We start from the raw sequence: 22,623 nt of genomic DNA on the forward strand, positions 1-22,623 counted from the left end.
TTTCTTTGATTTCTAGTATTTCCATTTGATTTTTTCTTAGGGTTTCCATCTCTCTGCTTATAGTACCCCTCTGTTCCTACATGTTGTCACTCTTTTCATTAGAGCCTTTAGGGTAGTAATCATAGTTGTTTTCAATTTCCAATCTTATAATCATCCTATCTGAGTCTGGTTCTGATGCTTGTTCCATCTTTTCAAACTGTGGTTTTTTTTAGTATGCAGTATAATTTCTTGTTGAAAAATGGAAGTGATGTAGCAAGTAAAAGGAACTGAGGTAAGTGAGTCTATAGTGTGAGGTTTTATGTTTACCTGGCTAAGAGCTGGACTGTGTTTACTGCCTGCTGCAGCTGTAGATGTCACAGGCTGAAATTTCCTCTGCTGTTCTTGTTTTGTCTCCTTCGTTGTCTTCGGATTTCCCTACATACTTTTTCTTAAGTAAAGCCAAATATGAGTTCTTCCAGTTGTAATCTCGTTATTATGCAGGCACCTTGTTGATGTGGTAAGGTATGTGTGGGGGAGAAGAGTTCCGCAGTCCTGTGATAAGGTTTCGGTCTTTTACTGAGCTCTGCCTCTAGGGGGTGACCTTTACAAGTGCTTCTCAGACTTTTTTCTCCTCTTTAGGTGAGAGGAGTAAAAGCAGAGGGGGCTGGAGTTGGGTATTTCCTTTCCCCCAGGTCAGTGAGGCTCTGATAATATCCCAGCAAGGTTAGACTCTGGTAAAACAGTTTCCCCTGAGGAAACTTCCTAAGAAGAAGAGCGCGCGGTGTATTTCAAAATGGCTACTTTCCCCCTCCTCCTGCTAAAAAGCAGGGGAGAATTTTCAGAAATATTCACTATGAGGAGCTCCTAGGGCTCCTGGAGCTAAAACTCACAGAAGTGTGGGGGCCTCTTAAGAATGGACTCCTGCTAGCGTTTTTAATTCTCAAGTTTGTCCACACCAAGCCTTTGGCAATTCTTCAATTAGTTTAAGTTCTCCTACTCAGATGCTGACTGAGTGCTTTCTGCTCCTGAGACCCTGATCTGGTAAAATCTGAGACTCTTTGTACCTGACTGTCTCTCTAATTTCTGGGCAGTGGTTTGCCCTGTGACTTCAGTTCTCTGAGGGATTTAAAGAGAGTTGATGATTTTGAGTTTGTCCAGTCTTTTTCTTGTTACAGGGATGGAAGTGATGACTTTTAAGCTCCTTATAGGCCAGACTAGATCAAAATGACTTTAAAATACAATATTTGAAGGATCAATATTATGAAATTAGTTAGGTATAAAATTTTCATTGGCTTGTTCCTATCTTTTTCCAGTTTCCATTTTTCTATTGCTCCCAGTCAGCCACACTTCGAGAACACGGTAGAGCTGGCCCCAGAAGAGGGGCCAACATTCTGATGAGGTGTCATTACCTGGTTACATGGAACCAGGCCTCTGAAGAGACTAATTATTTAGAGAAGGCATGAACAGAGTTTACAAACTGTTTACCAAACTGTTTGATTCCCTCAGTAGAGGAGCTTTAATTTAAGGTGACTTTTTGAACTAGCCTTCTTTTGCAATCCTTTTAATTATCCAGCAGACAATTTGATCACAGGCTTAATAAGCCCACTCACACTGTTACTTCAGGGTTGGGATCAGCTTAATATGTTTACTTGAACAACATAAAAGGATAGTCTCTTAACTTAAACGTGAAACCATTTGGGTTGCTTTTCTATTTAAGATACTGTTGAAATCTATTTCCTCTAATATAAAATAGTAAGGAAAAAAGTTTAAACTAGAAACAAATAAGAAATTAAAAATGAGAATTTCATGGTTATTTTAGAAATGTCTTTAAGAAGCATTCTCTGTGGACTGACATGGGGGAATCTCAGTTATTAGTGAATCTGTGCAGTGTGGTCTCTTGGCATGAAGACAGAATTAGCAGTTTTGATTCCTGGTTTAAAAAACACAGATGTACACACACACGCGCGCGCGCGCGCGCGCGTGTGTGTATTAAATCAAGTTTGCCTAATTTTCTTCTAAACGTTCTAGGATATAGACACACAAGGACACTGTTTACTTTTATGACTAGCCCAGTATTAGCTAATCTCACTAAACTGTAGATTTACAAAATATGGCAAATCTCTATTTTTTCACCTCCTTAGCAAGAATAATTTTTAATTCAAACAACAAATAGTAGACTCTAGTAAAGGGATTTGTATATATTCATAGACTTAGCAAAACAGATATGAATAAGTATTAAGCCACTATGAAGCTGAATATGGAAAAATACAGCCTATGAAATTGGCCAATCATATATGAACGATGTGAAAGATTCAAAAGCAAAATTGTATTTTACAATACCTATTTTTGTGATAATGAGTATACAGCTTGATCCAGGAAAATCAAAAGACAGCTGTTCTATTTTAGAAATTAATAAACTACTGTACACATCCATATACCTGCAGCACAATGAAACCAGTGAACCTGATGTACGTATCTCACATATACCGCTATATTGTCACTTATCTGGATGATCAAGTAAGAGCCCACAGTGCTCATATGAAAAGAGCCATATCACCTTTGGTACAATTACTGTGGCTGCAATAAAACTACAACATACACACAACCCCATATAAATGTGTCTTAAATCAAGAAAAATAACAATTTATTTTAAAAAACCTCCAAAGATGACTTTTCTTGATGAAATCTGTAGCCACTTCATTTTTCCTGCCTCCTTAAAAGGTTCTCAATGTTCATCTGTGAGGCCTCTTCCATTGGTTATATTTACCCTGTCCCATGATGTTACACACTTATTAACTGCATGAACAGTTCAGCTCACATACACGGAACCCCCTCAAAAATAAAGAATCTATCAGAAGAGTGGCACGTTAAGGATTCTAAGGAAATCCACAAAAAAATGTCCTACTTAGGGCATATTGATTTTCTTCCTCCTAAAATAAGCATAATGAGGCAAAATGTCTGAGTGAAAACAAATAACACAGAAGCACAACTCTTGGAGGAAAAAATCTGATATTTACCAACAGTTTGGGGGAAGTGGGGTGTGAACACTTAAATGATGCAGTCCATAACATGGATCTGTAGCGTGTCTATGTCAGGCAGAACTTCTCCACATTTGGGGCACGAATGGATTGGAATATTCCGCTGTTGCTGCTGCCTCCAGTTGGTATCCTCATCTCCTGAGAACAAGCATTGAATGAAACGCTATTCCATTTCTTCCATGTTGCAAGTAGCTTTGTTTGTTTGATTTTAATAACAGACAATTCATTTTAACATCCATTAAACTTGGCAATTGGTACCCAATGGGGAGGGAATACAGGTTTTTTGGGGGGTCTTTAACTTAAGAAATCTACACACACACAGAAAATGTGCCCACATGGTACCTGCTATCCTACTGCTGTAGGTTTTGTGCTCTAGTCCAGGTTTTTAGTATGTGAAAATACGTGGTTTCAGTTCTAGGTACAGAACAAGACAAGTTCTAATACAAACAGGAATATTTGGGAGAAGAAACAAGATACATAAAGATATGAGCTCAAGGGGAGAGAAGGTGGAGAAAATAACGAGTGGCACACAGAGAGGTTTCCTAGAACAGTAGGAACCCTCTCAGAAGCAGAGATAATAACCATGTTCATTCCACCCATGCATCTGAGCACCTGGGAGGTGGAAGAGGGGTACAGAGACGAAGGGGACTTCAGGAGAGAAAAGCGACAGTGGGTGTGTGTGAGGGAAGGGCCACACTGTGCCACGTGAGGCAGGTTAGCGGGAGGATGGGAAAGGCACCAGGCTCAGACTGCTCTGTGCAGAAAGTCCGCCTCATGAGACCCACAGCATCCGGGAGGAGTTTTACGGATATGTAAGGGCTGCGAGTGGGCAAAGCGAGTGGGGAGAAAGAAGGGAAGTATGCGTTGTATCATTCTGTCCAATTTTAGAGCTGGCCCAAGGTTCAAGTCTAAATTAAAGAATGCTTGAAATAAGCCTTGACTCTAAGAAGGCCCCACGTGCAAACTAATCGATGTTGGAAATGACTTTTGGCTACCAGGGCATCTCCTTAATCTGACCTTTCTGGACCAGTGCAAACCATTTTGGTCTCAGAACTTGCAGTCAGCGCCCAGTGTTTGCTTTGGAGGCTGATCATGGAGGTAACCTTTAACCTTCAATTCAATTCAATTCAATTCAATTCAATTCAATTCAATTATTTGAATTGAATATGGAGACTATGGTAGACAGTCTGTGTTCAGTGAACTTCAGAAACACCATTGCACAGAAATACTGATCGCAAGCTGTGATTTCTAGAAGCATGGATCTTTCTAGTGATCTCACGGTCCTAGATCAGGAGTCAGTAAACTTTTTGTGTGGGCTGCAGTTTGCTAAACCCTGCTCTGGAGGGCAATAGGCCACTTATCGGGGACTGTTGATTCTTCATTTTAAACTTTATTTCATCCATCTTTGCCTTTCCTTTCGTCCTGGTCTAGGTTTCGAGACTCAGACTTGAGCTGTCGTATGAGGTGGTTAACGGGTTCCCTCTACCTTCCTGCTCTTTGCTATAAAATAAACTTGTTTTTCATTGTTAACCCATCACACTCCTTTGTCTTTGACCTTTTATTCTCATACCGTACTGACTGAAATCCTAGCTTTAAGGTCAAGCTTAAAGTCGGGCCTTTTCAAGACCTTTCTCAGCTGCCCTGGCCCTCAGGGATCATCCTTCCCTCTGACCTTAAGTAGCATTATCTCTATTACTTAAATCGTATCTTGTTTTATGAGTCCATCTTCTTATGCGCACATCCTGTCTCTCCAACCAGACCATCAGCTGCTTCAGACCTGACCATGCCTGTACCTATTTCTTCCCTCGTGCTCAGCTGAGTGTCCCAGACCAGGGCAGATGCTTTGCTGGCCACGGGTGACCACAATGATGAAAGAGAGTGAACAGGGGCTACTGTCTAAGGCAGCTTTGTTACGAAGCTAAAAAACTAAGATCAAAATCTGAAGACAGTCTGTGGAATATTACTTTGTGAAAGACAAGAAGCTTAGTAGGAAAATCATGAACAAACATGTACTTTGCGATGAGTTTTGGATTGTAAGTCAAAGAATGTCTGTTTTTGTTATTTTTTTTTAAACATAAACAGGCATTTGCCTTATTTAATTATGACCAAGGAAAATCTTCCTCTAAGAAATCCAGACGCAAGAGACTGTCCTTTTGGACCCAAGACAATGTCGCACTTTTGATATCAGAGGTAGATGGGTGTTCCTGGGATATTTAAATCAGGCTAGAGAAAATGTCTGGTGGTGCTCAAGTGTAGACGCAGGTTTGACAGAAGAACACAGCTTTACCCTACAACGCTCAACATGCCTGTGGCTAGTGTTCATGTCAGTCTATGTGCTACCTCTACGTATGCCCAATGAATGCGGTTGATTTTTAACCTGAGTTACTACCTCTAACATTACTTTAAAAAAATTTTTTTTAACATTTATTTATTATTGAGAGACAGAGAGAGACAGAGCATGAGCAGGGGAGGGGCCGAGAGACGGGGAGACATAGGATCCGAAGCAGGCTCCAGGCTGGGAGTTGTCAGCACAGAGCCCAACACAGGGCTCAAATTCACAAACCACGAGATCGTGACCTGAGCCGAAGTCGGAGGCTTAACCGACAGAGCCACCCAGGTGCCCCTAACATTACTTTAACTTATTTTTTTCCTATGAAAGAACTTTGGTGGGGGGACAGGGGAAGAAGGAAGGTGAAAGGGATACTCAGAGAAATTTCCCCAAGATTGAACAGGTGACGATACATCCTGCTTGCTTCCTTGCTGCTGCTGACACTGTGATGTTTCAGTAATCGGTTGGTATATGGAAGGGACTCAGACTGGTCCACCATTAAAAAAATGTTAAAAAGCCAGTTTTATGTGAAATTTGGGATGGCATCCTAAACCCAGATTCTTTTTAGTGGCAGCTCTGTCAGTCTTCAATCCTTTGAATTCTTTTTTTTTTCTTATCTAGACTCCAGGATACTACTTCCCTTTCAGTGATGTACTACAACACAGGGATTTATTATACATTACAAAACATTACTACAGTGTATTAAAACCAGGTAATAAACACAGCACTGTTAGTAAGTGTCAAGACTGATTTCACTCAGGCAACTAAAATCTGGATGTGGTACATAATTAGATGACAACTTATTACATGCGGTAGCGTGTAGTGGTTAAGAGTCAGATAATCTTGGGTTTTCTATGTCCAGTTCAGCTCCTAACTAACCTTGTGATCCTGGGTTGTTTAACCTTGTCTTCTGGAGAACTGTGAAAATATATAACTCATGAACTTTTGTGAGGATCACAAGAAATAACGTGTATGAAGTGATCAGGACAGTGTCTACGCACAGTAAACTCAGTAAATGCTAACATTATTATGTGCACAACACCAAGTAATGGGTGAAGATTCAAGTTCTGGGACAGCTTATTTAATACAACGCCTAGATGCATATTTAGAACACATCGATAATTATAACATAGCAGATGAGTCCTTTAAGAGGAACAGAGTACTTTGGAAATTCAGGAGGGAGAGGTTACATTCTGCTAGAATCACAGGGATAGTATTTGAAATGGGTTTTGCAGACGGGGTAGGGGTTCACTGGAAAGAGACAGGAGGGGGACAGGGACGTGTGTGAGGGAAGGATGCCACGTAGGGAAGTATATGCGGGTATGCAAGCCTATGACGAGTTCAAGGAACAGGGAGCGATTCTGTTGGCTAACAGCTGTAGGGAATTCGAGGAGGAGAAGGTTAAAAGTTAGGCTATGCCAGGCCTTAACTGCCAGCACGAAGAGAGTCTGGTGTCTGGAGTCAGTCTGTAATGGATGGAGAATTAGGGTACTGTGAAAATAAGACTGCGGGGTGCTACATTTTTCACAGTCTGATCTGAAATTCATTTTGTAGAATGTAGTGAAATTGTCTTCAAGCGTTCTCTTCATAGAATAGTTATCCCCTGGAGCCCTGAAAACCAACAATCACACGGGACTCACCTCTCTGAGCGAGGTAGGCCTGCTGGTCAGGGTCACTTGTTCTTGCCCCATGACGGCTCTGCATCTCCATCAAGGACTGCCTACTGGGATGAAAAGTGACACTATAGTGATGTTTTAAAGCCCTGAAATATGACAACATTAAGCAGACATTCAAGAGCAATATGGGGGGGAGAGAGCTAAAAAAAATGCAAGTTTCATAAAAACCAGAACTTAAGGGTTAACTTGAGTTTGAAATATTATTGGTAGTAGCACAGTGTAGTAAAAGAAAATAACAATTAAGATTAAAAAATCAGTAAATAACCAAACTGTCTCTGGATAAGGAAATGGATTAGAAAAAAGGGGCGTATTTCTAAAAGAAGACACTATAGGGCAATTCAAGAGAATGAAATAAATCTGCACACACACACACACACACACACACCCAGAGTCCAAAATCACAGTGTTCCATAAAACAAGCTGCAGAATGAGACCTAGTGATTTTTTTTTCTTTTTAGAGAGAAAGAGAGAGAGAGAGAGCACGAGTGAGCACAATAGGGCAGGGTAGAGGCAGAGAGAGAATCCCGGGTAGGCTCCATGCCCAGTGTGAGCCCAACATGGGGCTCGATCTCACAACTGTGAGATCATGACCTGAGCAGAAATCAAGAGCTGGACGCTTACCGGACTGGCCACCCAGGCGCCCTGCAAACATATTACAGAATTGTTTAAAGTGTTAAGAATATTGACCCCCGACAGCGGCAGGCTAGAACCTGGGAACACACAAGGCCTGAAAGCAAAGAACACCTCAGGTTCCCGCGAGACGCCACCAGGCCTTGTTGTAAGTCAGGCTGAGTGTCTGAGTGTCGGGGACGCAACCAAGTGAAGTGAGCCCAGAGTACTTCCTGCAGCTCGACTGGAGAAGCACCTCTGACCACCGCCTGCCCTCCACCCGCGCCCCGGGCTCCGGGTGTGTGGCCTGAGCCCTCCCTCCCCTCACCTGCCTCCATCTTCAAAATCGTTATTCTCTTTCAGCAGAATTGCCAGCTGCAAAGCCAGCTGCTCCTTTTCTTCGTGTATTTTCTCTCTTGCCGCTCTTTCAGCATGAAAGTCAGAACAGTAAACTTCCATCTGGAAGAAGGTAAAAGACACAGAAGTTACTGCCTGGATAGATTTGGATGCTCCACAGTCACCTGGGGACAGGGCGCGGAATGGGTGCTGCCTCCTGGGATGCACCTTGTAAGTCACAGGTGCATCTTCCTGCTAGAAACCAGGGTGGTGACCGTGACCTTCCAACCACCTTCTGACAGAAGACAAGCTGTGTGTGTGTGCACTTTAGACAATTAGAACTCGGCAATGACACCAAGGTAGGTGGTTTAAACACCGCACGTACTCGGGGCGCCTGGGTGGCGCAGTCGGTTAAGCATCCGACTTCAGCCAGGTCACGATCTCGCGGTCCGTGAGTTCGAGCCCCGCGTCAGGCTCTGGGCTGATGGCTCAGAGCCTGGAGCCTGTTTCTGATTCTGTGTCTCCCTCTCTCTCTGCCCCTCCCCCGTTCATGCTCTGTCTCTCTCTGTCCCAAAAATAAATAAATGTTGAAAAAAAAAATTAAAAAAAAAAAAAACACCGCATGTACCATTCATTCAGTAAAATTCTCTGATTTTTTTTTTAAATTTTTTAAATGTTTACTTTTGAGAGAGAGAGAGAGAGAGAGAGAGAGAGAGTGAGCGGGGGAGGAGCAGAGACAGAGAGGGAGACACAGAATCCGAAGCAGGCTTTTAGGCTCTGAGCTGTCAGCCCACAGCCTGTACGGGGCTCGAACCCATGAACCACGAGATCTTGACCTGAGCTGAAGTCAGATGCTTAACCGACTGAGCCACCCAGTCGCCCCAAAATTCTCTGATCTTTTGAAAAAAATAATATTCAGGGTTAGCTTAATACAGCACATGGTTTATTTACTCTGTCAGGTATGTTTATGAAGGCTTTCCTTAAGTTAAATTTTAAATAGTAATAGTAAATAGATGGTATTTATTGAGGCCAAACATGCACAAAGTCCTCTGTTGGGTGCCTACATTCCTATCTTATTGCACCTTATCAAAAATCCTGGGAATGTAGCCTTGCTATGCTCATTTTACAAGTTTAATAGCTCTTAATCTTGGTAAGTGTCATACCAGCACTTGAACCGAGACTGAAGCCCCAACGCCGCTTCCCACAGTAGTAGCCAGCCTCCACCATGGCTCCAGGGACCCTCAACTGTTGGTATTCACACCCTTACGTGGTGCCCTCCCACAATGAACAGGGCCAACCCACGTAAGCACTAGGGTAGCGCAGGAAGGACTGTGCGTGGCCTCTGAGCCTAGGTCACGAAAGACACTGTGGCTTCCACCTCATTCTCTCCGGGGTGACCTGCAGTGGGGGAAGCCAGCTCCCATGTCACGGGGGGTGCGCAAGCCAGCCCGGGGAGAGGCCCGGGGGGTGAGGCACTGAGGCCTCTCGCCCGCAGCCATGGGAGCGAGCCGGCTTGGAAATGGGTCTTCTAGTCTATCCTGAGCGCAGCCTCATGAGGGGCCCTGAGCCGGAATCACCCTGCTAACCTGTTCCTGGAGGCCCGACCCACAGAAATGCTGCGAGGTAACGAATACCTGTCATTGTTTTAGCCGCTAACTTGGAGGGTAATTTCTTACCTAGAAACGTAAACATTCTGCCACGATAGCAATCTCTTCACGGTCACAAAGTTACAAAGTAAAAATGGGCTACTTAATAGAGAAATGCCCATTACTCTAATAAAAGCAGGTTTTTCCCCCCTCACATTTTATGGTTTCACTGGACGGTCTGGTGCACTTTCCACACGTGATGTGCTTCAATAAAATTTAAACAAAATATGTCGGTGGAAGGAATATAAAATCCAAAAATATATCCGAAACACCATCGCCTTCCCATTTGAGACCACAGCCGGGGTTGGCGCCACTGAGCTCCATCGCGACGCGGCTCACCTGAGCCCTCAGGACGGTCATGGTCTCCAGGTCCTCCTCCTGCTTGGCGATGGTCTGCTTCATCTCGTCCATCTGAAGCTGCTTGGAAGCCAGCGCCTTCTCTGCCAGCGCCAGTTTCTCGCTTAGTTCTTGTAGTACCACCTTATCCACTTTTTCTGACTGCAAGAGACAAGTGTATTCTAGAATGGTTGTGACATAATCCAACCTGCTGTAGTAAAATATTAAAGGAAGTTTTGTCTGTTTTTAAATGACAGGCTCTGAACTGTTCTGTTCATTGGCAACGGTAACGTGCTCAGAAAGTTGTATTCATTTAACTCACAGCTTGCAAATGATAATTTTTTTTTTTTTTGAGACACACACACACACACACACACACACACACACACACACACACATACACACAGCGTGAGCAGGGGAGGGGCAGAGAGAGAGAGACAGAATCCCAAGCACGGTCCACACTGTCAGCACAGAACTTGATGTGGAGCTTGAACTCATGAACCGTGAGATCATGACCTGAGCCGAAAGCAAGAGTCAGATGCTTAACCAGCTGAGCCACCGAGGCACCCCACAAATTATAATTTCGTAATTTAAAACAATGAAAAAACCCCCACTAAAATAAGGGAAATAATAACAAACCTTGATCTCAGTGACGCTGTAACTCACTGCTACTGTTATTTTTCCCACTAATGTTACTCTTACTTGGTGAAGTCAGTGGAAAAGAAACTTGTTTAAGTTAAAAATTTATCCCATCACACCTGTCAGAATGGCCAGTATCAAAAAAGACAAGAAAGAACAAATGTTGGTGAGGATGTGGAGAAAGGGGAACCCTTGTGCGCTGTTGGTGGAAACGTAAACTGGTGCAGCCACTTTGGAAAAGTCGGGAGTTTCCTCAAAAAATTAAAAATAGAACTACTGTATGATTCAGCAATTCCAACTCTGTGTATATATCCAAAGAAAATGAAAATACTAATTCAAAAAGATATATCCACTCCTATGTTTACTACAGCATTATTTACAGTAGCCAAGATATGGAAGCAACCCAAGGGTCCATCATAGAAGTGATGTGTATATATGTATATACACAATGGAGTATTAGTCAGCCATAAAAAGACTGAAATGTTGCCATTTGTGACAATATGGATGGACCAAGAGGGTATTCCGCTAAGTGAAGTAAGTCAGAGAAACAAATACCATATGATTTCACTTACATGTGGCATCTAAAAAGCAAAACAAATGCACAAACAAAACAGAAACAAACTCATAAATACAGAGAACAAACTGGTGGTTGCCAGAGGAGAGGGAGATGGGGGATGGGCGAGATAGGTGAAGGGGGTCAAGAGGTACAAACTTCTAGTTATAAAATATAAGCCAAGGGAAAGCACAGTACAGTGTAGGGGATACAGTTGGGGTTAGAACAACATGGGGGTTAGAGGTACTTACTCCTGCATAGTCACAAATTTACACATAACTTTTGACTCCCCAGAAATTTAACTAGTAATAGTCTATGGTTGACTGGAAGCCTTACTGATAATTTAGTTGGTTAACACATACTTTGTGTGTTATATGAGTTATATGCTATATTCTGACAATAAAGTGAGCTAGAGAAAAGAAAATGTTATTAGGAAAGTCATAAAGAAAAAAATACATTTATAGTACTATACTTCAAAAAATCTGCATATTAGGGGGCACCTGGGTGGCTCAGTTGGTTGAGTGTCCAACTTCAGCTCAGGTCATGATCTCGTGGTTTGTGAGTCTGGGCCCCACATCGGGCTTGGTGCTGTCAGCACAGAGCCCGCTTCAGATCCTCTGTCCCTCTTTCTTTGTCCCTCCCCTGCTTGCGCTCTCTCAAAAATAAACATTTTTAAAAAAATTTTAAAAAGAAATAAAAAAGCTGCACATTAAGTGGACCCGTGCAAACCCCTTTTGTTCAAGGGTCAACTGTACGGTCAATACTATCTTGATAACTTTGTATGGTGACAGATGGTAACTACAATTATGAGCATTTCAAAATGTGTGTAAATATCAAATCACTATGAAAACTGATCTGACATAATATCGCAACTATACTTTAATTAAAAATAAATACATAGGGGCACCTGGGTGGCTCAGTCAGCTAAGTGTTCGCTCTCGATTTCGGCTCAGGTCATGATCTCACGGTTCGTGAGTTTGAGGCCTACGCTGGGCTCTGCACTGACAGCATGAAGCCTGCTTGGGATTCTGTCTCCTTCTTTCTCTGGCCCCCCACTGCTCACTATCTCTCTCTCAAAAAATAAATTAACAAACATTAAAAAATAAATAATCAAAAAAAATTTACTAAGTCTTAGGAACAATATTCTCTTAAGAAAAATGAAAAACAGGGGCGCCTGGGTGGCGCAGTCGGTTAAGCGTCCGACTTCAGCCAGGTCACGATCTCGCGGTCTGGGAGTTCGAGCCCCGCGTCGGGCTCTGGGCTGATGGCTCAGAGCCTGGAGCCTGTTTCCGATTCTGTGTCTCCCTCTCTCTCTGCCCCTCCCCCGTTCATGCTCTGTCTCTCTCTGTCCCAAAAATAAATAAACGTTGAAAAAAAAATTAAAAAAAAAAAAAAAGAAAAATGAAAAACAAAGAGTACATTTATAAGCATATAAACTCAAATTCAGAGCTTCCATGATCTTTACTTATTTATCCCAGCTTTCTTCAAGTAAAACTGACAAGTAAAACTATAAGATATTTAAAGTGAAGAATGTGGCAATTTGACAGATGTATACAGCATGACAGGGTTCCCCCAACCAGGTTAATTAACATCCATCACCTCACATATCTACCCATGTTTAAACTGCCATATCATGGTGGCATTATACTAATGGAAGTTGCAGTCCGGTGAGTCCAGGGTCTCAAGGTCACTGACAGTAGCAAGCTAGCCCCATGACAGCTCAACGGACACGACCCCTCCAGGGGCAGCCAGTGGTCTCACCGCGCCCTGCTCACGTGGGAGCCCATGCTGGTAGCTGTCCTACAGACCCACCCGCTGATAGAAATCCTAAAAGCTTACTCCCCGACTGTAGGAATCAGCACCATCCCTGCACGCGAAGCACGTTACACATAGGTAGAACACCGGAACTCACATGCACTCGGACACGAGAAATCAATGATAAAATGAAGGGCACCCTTTGAAACCAGACTTAGTTAAGCATTGACAACTACTTTACATATAAAAATGTTTAACAGTTTCTTTTTATTATGAGGCTACGGAAGTAATTTTCTTCTATGAGTACCTCTTTCCTTTTCAGTTCCTCGATCATTTTCAACGAATTATTGTATTCTTGAAGAAGCTTGTTATGTGTCACCTGGAGAGTGGCTACCTTGGACCTATTGAAAAAGACAGTAAGAAATGGTATCTTGGGGGAGCTATCAGAAAAACTTAGTCTTGCTTTCCAACCCCCTTCTGAACACTCAACTAGCAAATTCTTCTCTCCTACCTTTGCCACCCCACCACCTGCTAGCATTTTCTTACTCTCAAAGAAAACAATCTTTACAAAAAAAAAAAAAATCAAGATTGGTTACAAGTCACGTTAATAATTCTGTTCTAATAAAACAAATGTTATCTCCTCAGAAAAATCTCCTGTGCTCCTTCAGATACATAAAAGAGAAAATCTTTTAATGTATTCTCAAATCCTATTTCCAACCTGATAAAAGTGCTCTCCTATTTTCTTCCAGCAAGTAGTCATTTGCTCGTGGCTACTCACTTTTCATCTTCAGTTTTAGCTTGCTCCATTTTGATTTCTGATCGCATGCTTTCCACTTGTAGTTCCAACTTTTTGTTGTTATAAACAAGCTCCTGCTTTTCATTCAGCTCTGATGGGGTTGCAGAATTCTTCCTTTCAAGGGCCTGACATCTAAGAAAGATCGATATTTCATGAGGATGAATGATGCTCCTTCATTTCTCAGTGGCTCTCAAATCCCAAGACTATGTAGCAAATACAAAGAAATTTAGGATTGCATTTTTCAAGGAGTATTTAGCAAGCAAACTAAAATATTTTATCCTCCTTGCTTCTTTACTGGAAACAGGCAGTATTTCTAAACCCTCATGACTAAACATTAAAAAAAAATGCAGATCTTTTCTTGGAAAATAAATTTACGTATTTCAGAATCCGTATGCCTAATGTAAAAAAGTACAGATCTAAGACCACACAAGCCTTATGCAGTCATGTAAAAACTGCCTTATGTAGTCATGTAAAAACATATTTTTGTTCTTCAGACACAGACCAAAATAGTAATTGGCTAAAGGTACTTTTCGCATACTGATCCATGGATATTGTCAATATTTTAAAAAGTTATGGGTTTTGTTAAGCACAAAGACTATGACTTCTGACAAGGTTTTTTTTTTTTTTAGTGTTTATTTTTGAGACAGAGAGAGACAGAGCATGAGTGGGGGAGGGGCAGAGAGAGGGGGAGACACAGAATCAGAAGCAGACTCCAGGCTCTGAGCTGTCAGCACAGAGCCTGACATGGGGCTTGAACTCACGAACCGTGAGGTCATGACCTGAGCTGAATTTCGATGCTTAATTGACTGAGCCACCCAGGGGCCCCATGACAAAGATTTAATAAGGGAAGAGAAAATGTCCTAAGCCCTCTTAAAGATCAGAAAGAGAATTTCAGTATAATAATAGTAAATATGAAACTACAGTGGCCATATGCAAGGCATTAACGCCAAGTGTGTCAAACATCTCAACACGTTAAGAAGTAGGGATAATGACACACATTTTACAAATGATAAAACTAGAGCTCAGAGAGGTTAAATAACCAACTTGCCCAAGCTAATACCACAAATGAATTGTAGATCCACATTTCAACGAGGTCAGTTTGTCCAAAGTCCCTAGCTTTCGCTACCATGCTGTGCCAGATTACCAGAATACTGTTTAGCCTTGGTAAATTTAACTCCAAGGCAACATACGCTCCTACACTGTGCCGGGAATATGCTTGCCAGCCAATCCCAAAGAACCACATAAACTTCGCTCTTCTAAATTCTGGGTAACTCGTTACATCAAGAAAAACAAGCACATGCAAAGTTCTCAGTGTAAATAGTAGCCTTCATAACTGATTGAAAATGATTTTCTTTTCCTCAATAAATCTCATTCCAGTTCTTTTTGCTCTTTGCAGCTTTCGTTTATGTGTCCTTGTATCAACGCTGTTGACTCAGGAAGGTCACGGGACATCTGGCTTACTGCTTTTTTACAGGTCCTCACAGAGGCTAGTGCATTTCACTGACACCCGCAAACAACTGCATCAGATTTCCCTGGCCCCCCGCCCCCCGCATTTTAGTACAAGTATTTCACGTGAACCTGTGCATTCACCTCAACATTCGTGTTTTCCAAATTCAGATTTTAATTAGGTTTCTATTTTTCTTTCAGTAACACAGTAGCAAAACCATGTTTTTACATGGTATTTTGTAAAAATGTACACTTTCCAAAGAAGAAGAAAAAATTCATCCCTCGCTCTTACTTCTCTTGAAGTCTCTTCTTCATTAGCTCAGCTTCGCTGAGTTTTGTATGAGCCTCTTGAAGCTCCTTAAATAGGGTGGTCACCTGAAGGTTCAACGTCTCCACTTCGCTTCCAACCTGTCACACAGAAAATCCCAAGCACGCACATGCAATTCACATCAGAGATCAAATGAACCTCTTTGTGAGAAAACAGTGTGAACCATTAGTGTCCACCTAAGACTGATGGGTGAATTGATTACACTTTGGACAATGAACACCCCAAATATTGTACATGAAAAGAAACGTTTTAGATACAACTCTGTCACCTGATATGTCTGTATTTACTAGTTATATATAACAGTTTATATTTCACAATGTGTAATTTATATGTATAATCACTAATAAATATAAATAGATAAATATAAATAAATAAAACATATATATGTGTACACAAAATGCTGTTTTTCTTAAATGATCGATTCGGATGCACTTGTGATAATGACTTTATCATAATTAATTTTTTTTCTTATACAAATCGGTGGAGGTTATTTAAATGGAAGAAAAACGTCTCCTCTTTGATACTTGGCAACCCAAGAACCTCCCTTCTTAAGACCTGTCGGAGCCAAAATTCACACAAACGTTCCCAGATGTTGAGGTTTTGACTTTTACGTAGAGAGAGGCCGCAGGCATTTTAGATTTTGCTAATTTCTGCTCGTCCTTTATCATAACTAAGTTAACACTGATCACAGTCCAGGGGATCACAGAACATGGTGGTGTCAGAGCACAATCTAATTTGTCCAGACAGCAACCCATGCCCATCCATATTCCCTGGCTGATTTATGCCTCCAGTTTACTCCACTTTTCTCACCGAACCGCCTTTTTCCCGGCAGTTCTGGCAGAATTGCTGGCAATGAGTTTTACGTTGCCTTGGAAATCTCCATACTTCTCCATTACTGACAAATGGTTTTGGTCAACCAAGTACGATTACGCCCAGGCTGCCTCTTCATCTCTGTGTTTTAAGCGGTCGTCAGTCTCTTGAAGTAGGAGACTCAGCCCCGGCCATGGCATATGGTAGGCACTCTGCATACATTTGCTGAATAAATGAATCCGCTGAGGTGAGCATCTTACGTACGTCCACGCTTGTCACGTGGGCAACTGCAGCCCTCACAACTTCCTGGCTTCGCCAGCCTTCCCTAAGCTGAAGACCATGTGGCAGGCTCCAAGGGCACATCTCTGAGCTGCCACGGAACACTGGCAGTACAAGCTTTTCATTCAAACTATGTCATTCAAACCAGTAGGAGGGTAGAACCAAAAGCTTTTAATTTGATCTCGAGTTCTGGGTCATATTCTCAAATGATCTTATTACAAAGTGGACAACATTCCTTTCTCCATTAGCAGGCCTGTCCACTCAGTAAGTTAGGAGAGAAATCAGCCAAGAAGAGACAGAGGCGTGATTCCCTAGAATCACTGGGATGGGAACACATCTCCCTACAATTTACTATGGATGAATTTCAAATCGGGACATGGAACAGGAGAGAAATAGAACATATCCAACATTAAAATTATTTCTATTTCTAACGCGAAGAACCCGACACAAGACTCGACTTCAGATACCACACTTTGGGCCCTCGGTGGGGGGTGACAGAGTCTGAGAACCTGAGTACCCACGGTTTCTGGGCCTTTCCCCTCTTCTTTCTCTTTTTCTTTGCTCGTCTCTGTCTGGGTCTCGACTTCCGCATGATCACTGGCTTTCTTTTCAAAATATGAAACTCTGAAAAAGTGCAGAATATGGAAAAGTTACTTTCTCTGTGGCTTCAAGAAGAGAAACAGTTGTGGAAGCACTAAAAGAACACCGTTTGAAATCCATAAAAGATATGGGGCTTCAAAATCTCTCTGCACTTGCTATGTTAACTTTTTTGGGTTTTGCTCTCATCCTAAAATTGGCTAGAATTGATTGAAGGGATGGGTTTAGGCAGGGTCAAAGGCATAAATCATCCCAAACACTGAAAAACACTGCCACTTTTCACGTAACAGTAATATGCAGAAATATTTTTAAAATCTGTGTTTTTGTGTGCACGTAGGTCATGCATGTGTGTTACAAGAGTGTGTGTCCCTTTATAAGGATTCAGCAGAGAGAGGATGCCTTTTTAGGACCCATCAAAGGTCGCAAGTCCCTAAAAACACACAAATGGACAAACCTTCCTCCAGTGAATCATAACCACATGAAAGCCAGCCCAGCGCAAATAAAACAAGAAGAGATTTCTGATTAAAGATGGTATACTGAATACATGCATGTAATTCTTGTCCCACCCTGAACCCCACCAAAATGACTTTTAAAAAGCCACGTATTCACGATCTCACAGTCCGTGAGTTCGAGCCCCGCATCAGGTTCTGGGCTGATGGCTCGGAGCCTGGAGCCTGTTTCCGATTCTGTGTCTCCCTCTCTCTCTGCCCCTCCCCCGTTCATGCTCTGTCTCTCTCTGTCCCAAAAATAAATAAATGTTGAAAAAAAAAATTTTAATAAAAAAAATTAAAAAAAATAAAAAGCCACGTATGAGAGAAAGGGAAAGGAAATAACAGCAAGAAGATTTGGGGGGCATGGCTACGAGTGGGAACTGAGCCAATAGAGCTGGCTCTGAAGCCAACAGTAGGGAGAGCCAGTGTGAGGTCATCGACACTGTGGGAACCAAAAGGCTCAGGAGTCATCGAAACCAGGTATCTCGGGATCTGGGGACAAAGATGAGGCCTGTTTAAGAGGGACTACAAGATCACAAAATAAAGGGTTTCTGGAGTCAGACACTAGTAAGAGATGAGAAGTGGGTTTTTCTGTAAGGGGAACTTACACACAGAACACTAAGACCCTCAGCCACCTATTCCTACTCAAGGACTTTGACATCTAGAAAAGTACCTTCCAGGCAGGATGCTGGAAGAGTCCTCGTTGGAGTACATAAGGATACTCCAGCATAAGGGAAAAGATTTAAAGTTTCTGACACAGGGCTTCCCCGAGAAAACCTCCCAGCCAGATCTCCTGAGATGTGGACCCAGAGTTGCAATCAGCTTCTAATACCCTATTATCCTGCTGAATCTGAGCAAACAGGCAAGACTGCTGGACATTTAAGGGAAATCTTAATATGAAACTGAAAAGAGTAATTTACTGAAAACAGAATATGCCAGTGGGGAAAAAAAAAGTAAAAAAACAGCACCGATGAAGGATCCTTAGACACATAAACACTACAACCACCAAAAACATGGAACACAATAAAAAAGATTCTCTCCTGCAAAAAAGGAAGATGAAAGTTGATCAAATCTATCAGAAAGGAGAAAGAAGAAAAAAGGAGAGCTAGAAAAAGGGAACAAGGAGTTAAACCACAGGAGATCCAATTCAAAAAGAACAGTGATGCTAGAAAGAGAGAACAAAGAAAACTGAGGGTTAGAGATAATTACTAAATGAATTCAAGATCATTTTTAAAGAACTGAAGGACATGAGTCTGCAGAATGAAAGAGCCCAAGAGTGTCCAGAATAGACAGGTGAAAAACAGGTTTACCACCAAAGCATGTGAGAAGTCTCATCACCACAAACATGAAGAATCACAATGGCACTGGGTTTCTCAGCAGTAACACCAAAACCGAGGGCACAAGGAAGCCACGTTTTCGAAAAGTGGAGGGAAAATTATATCCAGTTACAGAATTCTATACCTAGCCAAACTATCCATGAAGTATAAAGGCAGGAGGAGAGATTTTCAGATATGAAGGTGTCAGAAAATATACTGCCCATAAATTCTTTTTTCAGTAAGTCAGTGGAGATATGGTGGGCTTTATTTGAAAAGAAATTAAAAAAAAAAAAGCGTAGGAAAGGCATTAGATTCAGGAAACAGGTGATGGAACACAGGAGAGATGAAGGAGTTCCCAGGGCAAAAGTAAAGGGAGGTGCCAAGATGAGTTCAATGTAGCAGGACCTGGGAAGCAAGCAGGCCAGATTGCAGCAAGAATACTCTTAGACTACTAACACATCTGAGAGGTTTCCTTGTTGGGGAAGAGCATGAGGAAACTAAGCAAGTTTTAAAAATGTAATTATGCATAGAGGCAAAAAAAAAAAAATAAGTTGTACAAAAAAAGGAAGAATGTTCAAGGCACAGAGCAGAGCTCAACTCAGAGCTCCATGTGCATGTCTAATAACATCAACACTGAGTACTTATCTCACTACATTTCAACATAGCCGATTTTGGAGGTGGAGTGGGCCAGCCAGGTCCGGAAGCATCTGTGTGCGATGACAACGAGGGGGGTGAAAGACAGTTAAATCTCCATCCTTCAGAGTTGGAGGTCAATAGATTGTGTTCACAACAGGGGGAAAATTCAGCAGCAATTTGAGCCCGGTACATGGAGGGAAACATCAAAATGGTTGGAACCCATGCAAATTGCCAAACCTAAGGGGCTGCACGGGCACTCTTTCAGGCCAAGCCAAATAAATGGGTTAAGGGCCAGCTGATGCAGGGTTGATGGATGAGCCTTCATTACACTATTCACATCCGACACAGGGCTCCATGGGAAAATTCTTCTCCCAGGAAAATTTTCATCTTGGACTGAATTTCTGTGCTACCTCTCGATTCTCTTGGGCTACACTTTCTACACACTTCCCCCACTTACTTGCTGTCAGTTTAAGTTTGTTTAGAAAACAAAAATTGCATGAAATACTAATCCTGGAAAACAATGGGGAAAAAAAAGACAAACCTATTGGCTTCTCTCCCCACAAATCTAAAAATTTTCAGAATAAATTTTAGACTGTTTATACTCTTATTTCTCATGATTAATGAAGAGAGTTGAAGACTCACTTGTTTGAGAAAAACACATGTTAGGTCTTGGAATGTGTTTTCATCATTTCCTATAGAGCATGAAACCAAAGCAGGCTAACCAGGTTTCTCAGTTTCAGTCCTGCCTTAGCTAGGAGAAAATCATCATCCTGACACTCACCTAGAGAACATTAGTCTTGGTAACTATCACTGACTTCCCAGTTGTTATATACAGAAAGAAGGCTGGCGCACAAAGTAGAAATTCAATGCGACTGGGAATGGGACCCTTCACAGGTGTTCAAGGGGAGAGACTAAAAACAGCCATCTCAAAGGCAGGCCGGACTTCCTAGGGCAGGCTGAAGGGCTGTGGCTGCAGACAGAGGGCTGTAATTATTTTGGAAGCAGGAATTATATATATCTCATATGAACGATCAGGATGTATAATTAGCAAATTCCTAAGTTTCCACTTCCACCATGAAAGCTGATCATGCTAAGTAAGGATGAATTACTGGCTACACCTGACTTCTGAGAATGATGTATGGAACATGGGAAGGGTAAACATGACTATAAAATACAAACACACGGATTACTCAGGCTACTGAGGGCCTTCCTCAACACGTAACTCCTTCCCTTCAAAAACCAGCTGTGATAACTAAGGTGTAAAAGGAGGGCATTCATCCATCCATTCCTTTGCTCATTTATTTGTGCACTGTTAACTATGCTTTTGGGATTTGTCTAAAAGATAGGACAAATATTTTGCTCCATGACAATACATGGTGCTAGTCTCCTAGAAGTCAACCTTTGAAATTTTCTAAGGGACAGCAGTAGCATATGGTGTAAAATCCTAGGATTTAGAGCCAGCATGCCCTTAGCACCTTTGAAAAGCTATCAGATAAGTCACCGGACAAAGGCCAATGTGTTTTCCAGATTAACCTCATCTGAATAAATAACATAGGTTTCACATTTTAAGATCTTTCTATAGTTAAAAATTTTAACTGCTTCAGTTAGAAAGTGCTTTTTTTTTTTTTTTTAAGTTTATTTTGAGAGAGAGAGATAGAGTGAGCAGGGGAGTGAGCTGTTAGCAGTGCCTGTGGTGGGCTTGAACTCATAAACCGTGAGATCATGACCTGAGCTGAGATCAACAGTCGAATGCTGAACTGACTGAGCCACCCAGGGACCCCAGGAAGTGCTTCTTATAGTGCTAGAATTTTAAGAGCAATAAGGCATCTATAACTTCTGAGAGAATTAATTATATTGTAGTATATTTATGATTAAATGTTGCAATCACTGGAGTCCTAAAACTACTGTGTAACCTCTTCCATGTCTTACCTGGTTTAGCATTTTGTACTTCTAAAAAGTACATTTGCACATAGAAATTTATTGACTTCACAACTCTATACCATAGATGAATTTTACCCCAAAGTATTTGTGTGTGTTTACACGTCTACCACATTCTATGAGGCTGGTATCTCCCTTATACCAAAAACAGACACAGGCATCACAAGAAAAGAAAATTACAGACTAATACCCCTTATGAATAAAGATGCAAAAATCCTGAATAAAATTTGAGCAATCCAAACTAGCAACATATAGAAAGGATTATACATCATGACCAATGGGATTTACCCAGGAATGAAAGGTTTAACATGTGAAAATCAATCAGTATAATACATCATATTAACAGAAGCTTTAAAAACCCATGTAATCATCCCCATAGACATGGAAAGCATTTCACAAAATCCAAAACCCTTCATGATAAAAATTGTAACAATCTATAACTAGAATGGAGTTTCTCAACTTGACACAGCATCTGTGAAACCTTACAGCTAACATTGTACTTGATGGTAAAAGGCTGAAGGCCTTCCCTCTAAGGTTAGGAACAGATAAGCATGTCTGCTTTTTCAACTTATATTTCACATTGTGCTAGAGATTCTAGCCAGTGGAATAATGGAAGAAAAAGAAATACAAAGTATTTCTTGTTGGTAAGGAAGAAGTAACACTATCTCTTTGCAGATGATGTGATCTTGTATAAAGAAAATCCTAAGGAATCCACTAAAAAACTAATAGTGCGAATACGTGAGTTCTAACAAGGTTGTAAGCTACGAGATCAATATATAATATACAAAAAAAAAAAAGCCAGTGATATTTCTGCATACTACCAAAGAATACTCCGAAAATTAAATTAAGAAAACAATTTCATGTATACAGTTCTAAAAAGACCAGAATACATAGGAACAAATTTTGAAAAGCAGTGTATGACCTATATGTTGAAAACAACAAAACATCACTGAAATACATCACAGCTGACCTAAATAAATCCATGGATTATCTTTCATGGATCAGAACATTTAACAATGTTAAGAGGGCATAACTCTCCAAACTGAACTCCAGGGTCAATGCAATCCTTAACAAAATCCCAGCTGGCTTT

The 22,623-nt window shown here is 41.5% G+C and overlaps 1 protein-coding gene across 8 annotated transcripts in view; it reads right to left on the bottom strand.

Annotated features, from left to right (window-relative positions):
- Window positions 1–202: 202 nt before the first annotated feature.
- The window catches only part of OPTN (optineurin), a 42,469-nt gene continuing 20,048 nt past the window's right edge, over window positions 203–22,623 (bottom strand). For 5 of the 8 annotated variants that reach the window (XM_040451422.1, XM_040451417.1, XM_040451420.1 and 2 more), the window contains exons 7-14: window positions 17,077–17,179; window positions 15,431–15,546; window positions 13,675–13,824; window positions 13,204–13,297; window positions 9,953–10,111; window positions 7,960–8,090; window positions 6,987–7,069; window positions 203–3,155 (exon numbers count right to left, since the gene is read on the bottom strand). In XM_040451422.1, coding sequence (XP_040307356.1) covers window positions 3,028–3,155; window positions 6,987–7,069; window positions 7,960–8,090; window positions 9,953–10,111; window positions 13,204–13,297; window positions 13,675–13,824; window positions 15,431–15,546; window positions 17,077–17,179 — 964 coding nt within the window. In that variant the 3' untranslated portion in view covers window positions 203–3,027. Of the gene's footprint in view, window positions 3,156–6,205; window positions 6,265–6,986; window positions 7,070–7,959; window positions 8,091–9,952; window positions 10,112–13,203; window positions 13,298–13,674; window positions 13,825–15,430; window positions 15,547–17,076; window positions 17,180–22,623 lie in introns of those variants that run through there. The other 3 variants (XM_040451421.1, XM_040451424.1, XM_040451423.1) reach the window with 3 other exon arrangements.

The sequence above is a fragment of the Herpailurus yagouaroundi genome, unplaced genomic scaffold (genome assembly GCF_014898765.1).
Source record: "Herpailurus yagouaroundi ecotype Mexico unplaced genomic scaffold, PumYag 203, whole genome shotgun sequence".
In the NCBI taxonomy this organism is placed as follows: domain Eukaryota; kingdom Metazoa; phylum Chordata; class Mammalia; order Carnivora; family Felidae; genus Herpailurus; species Herpailurus yagouaroundi.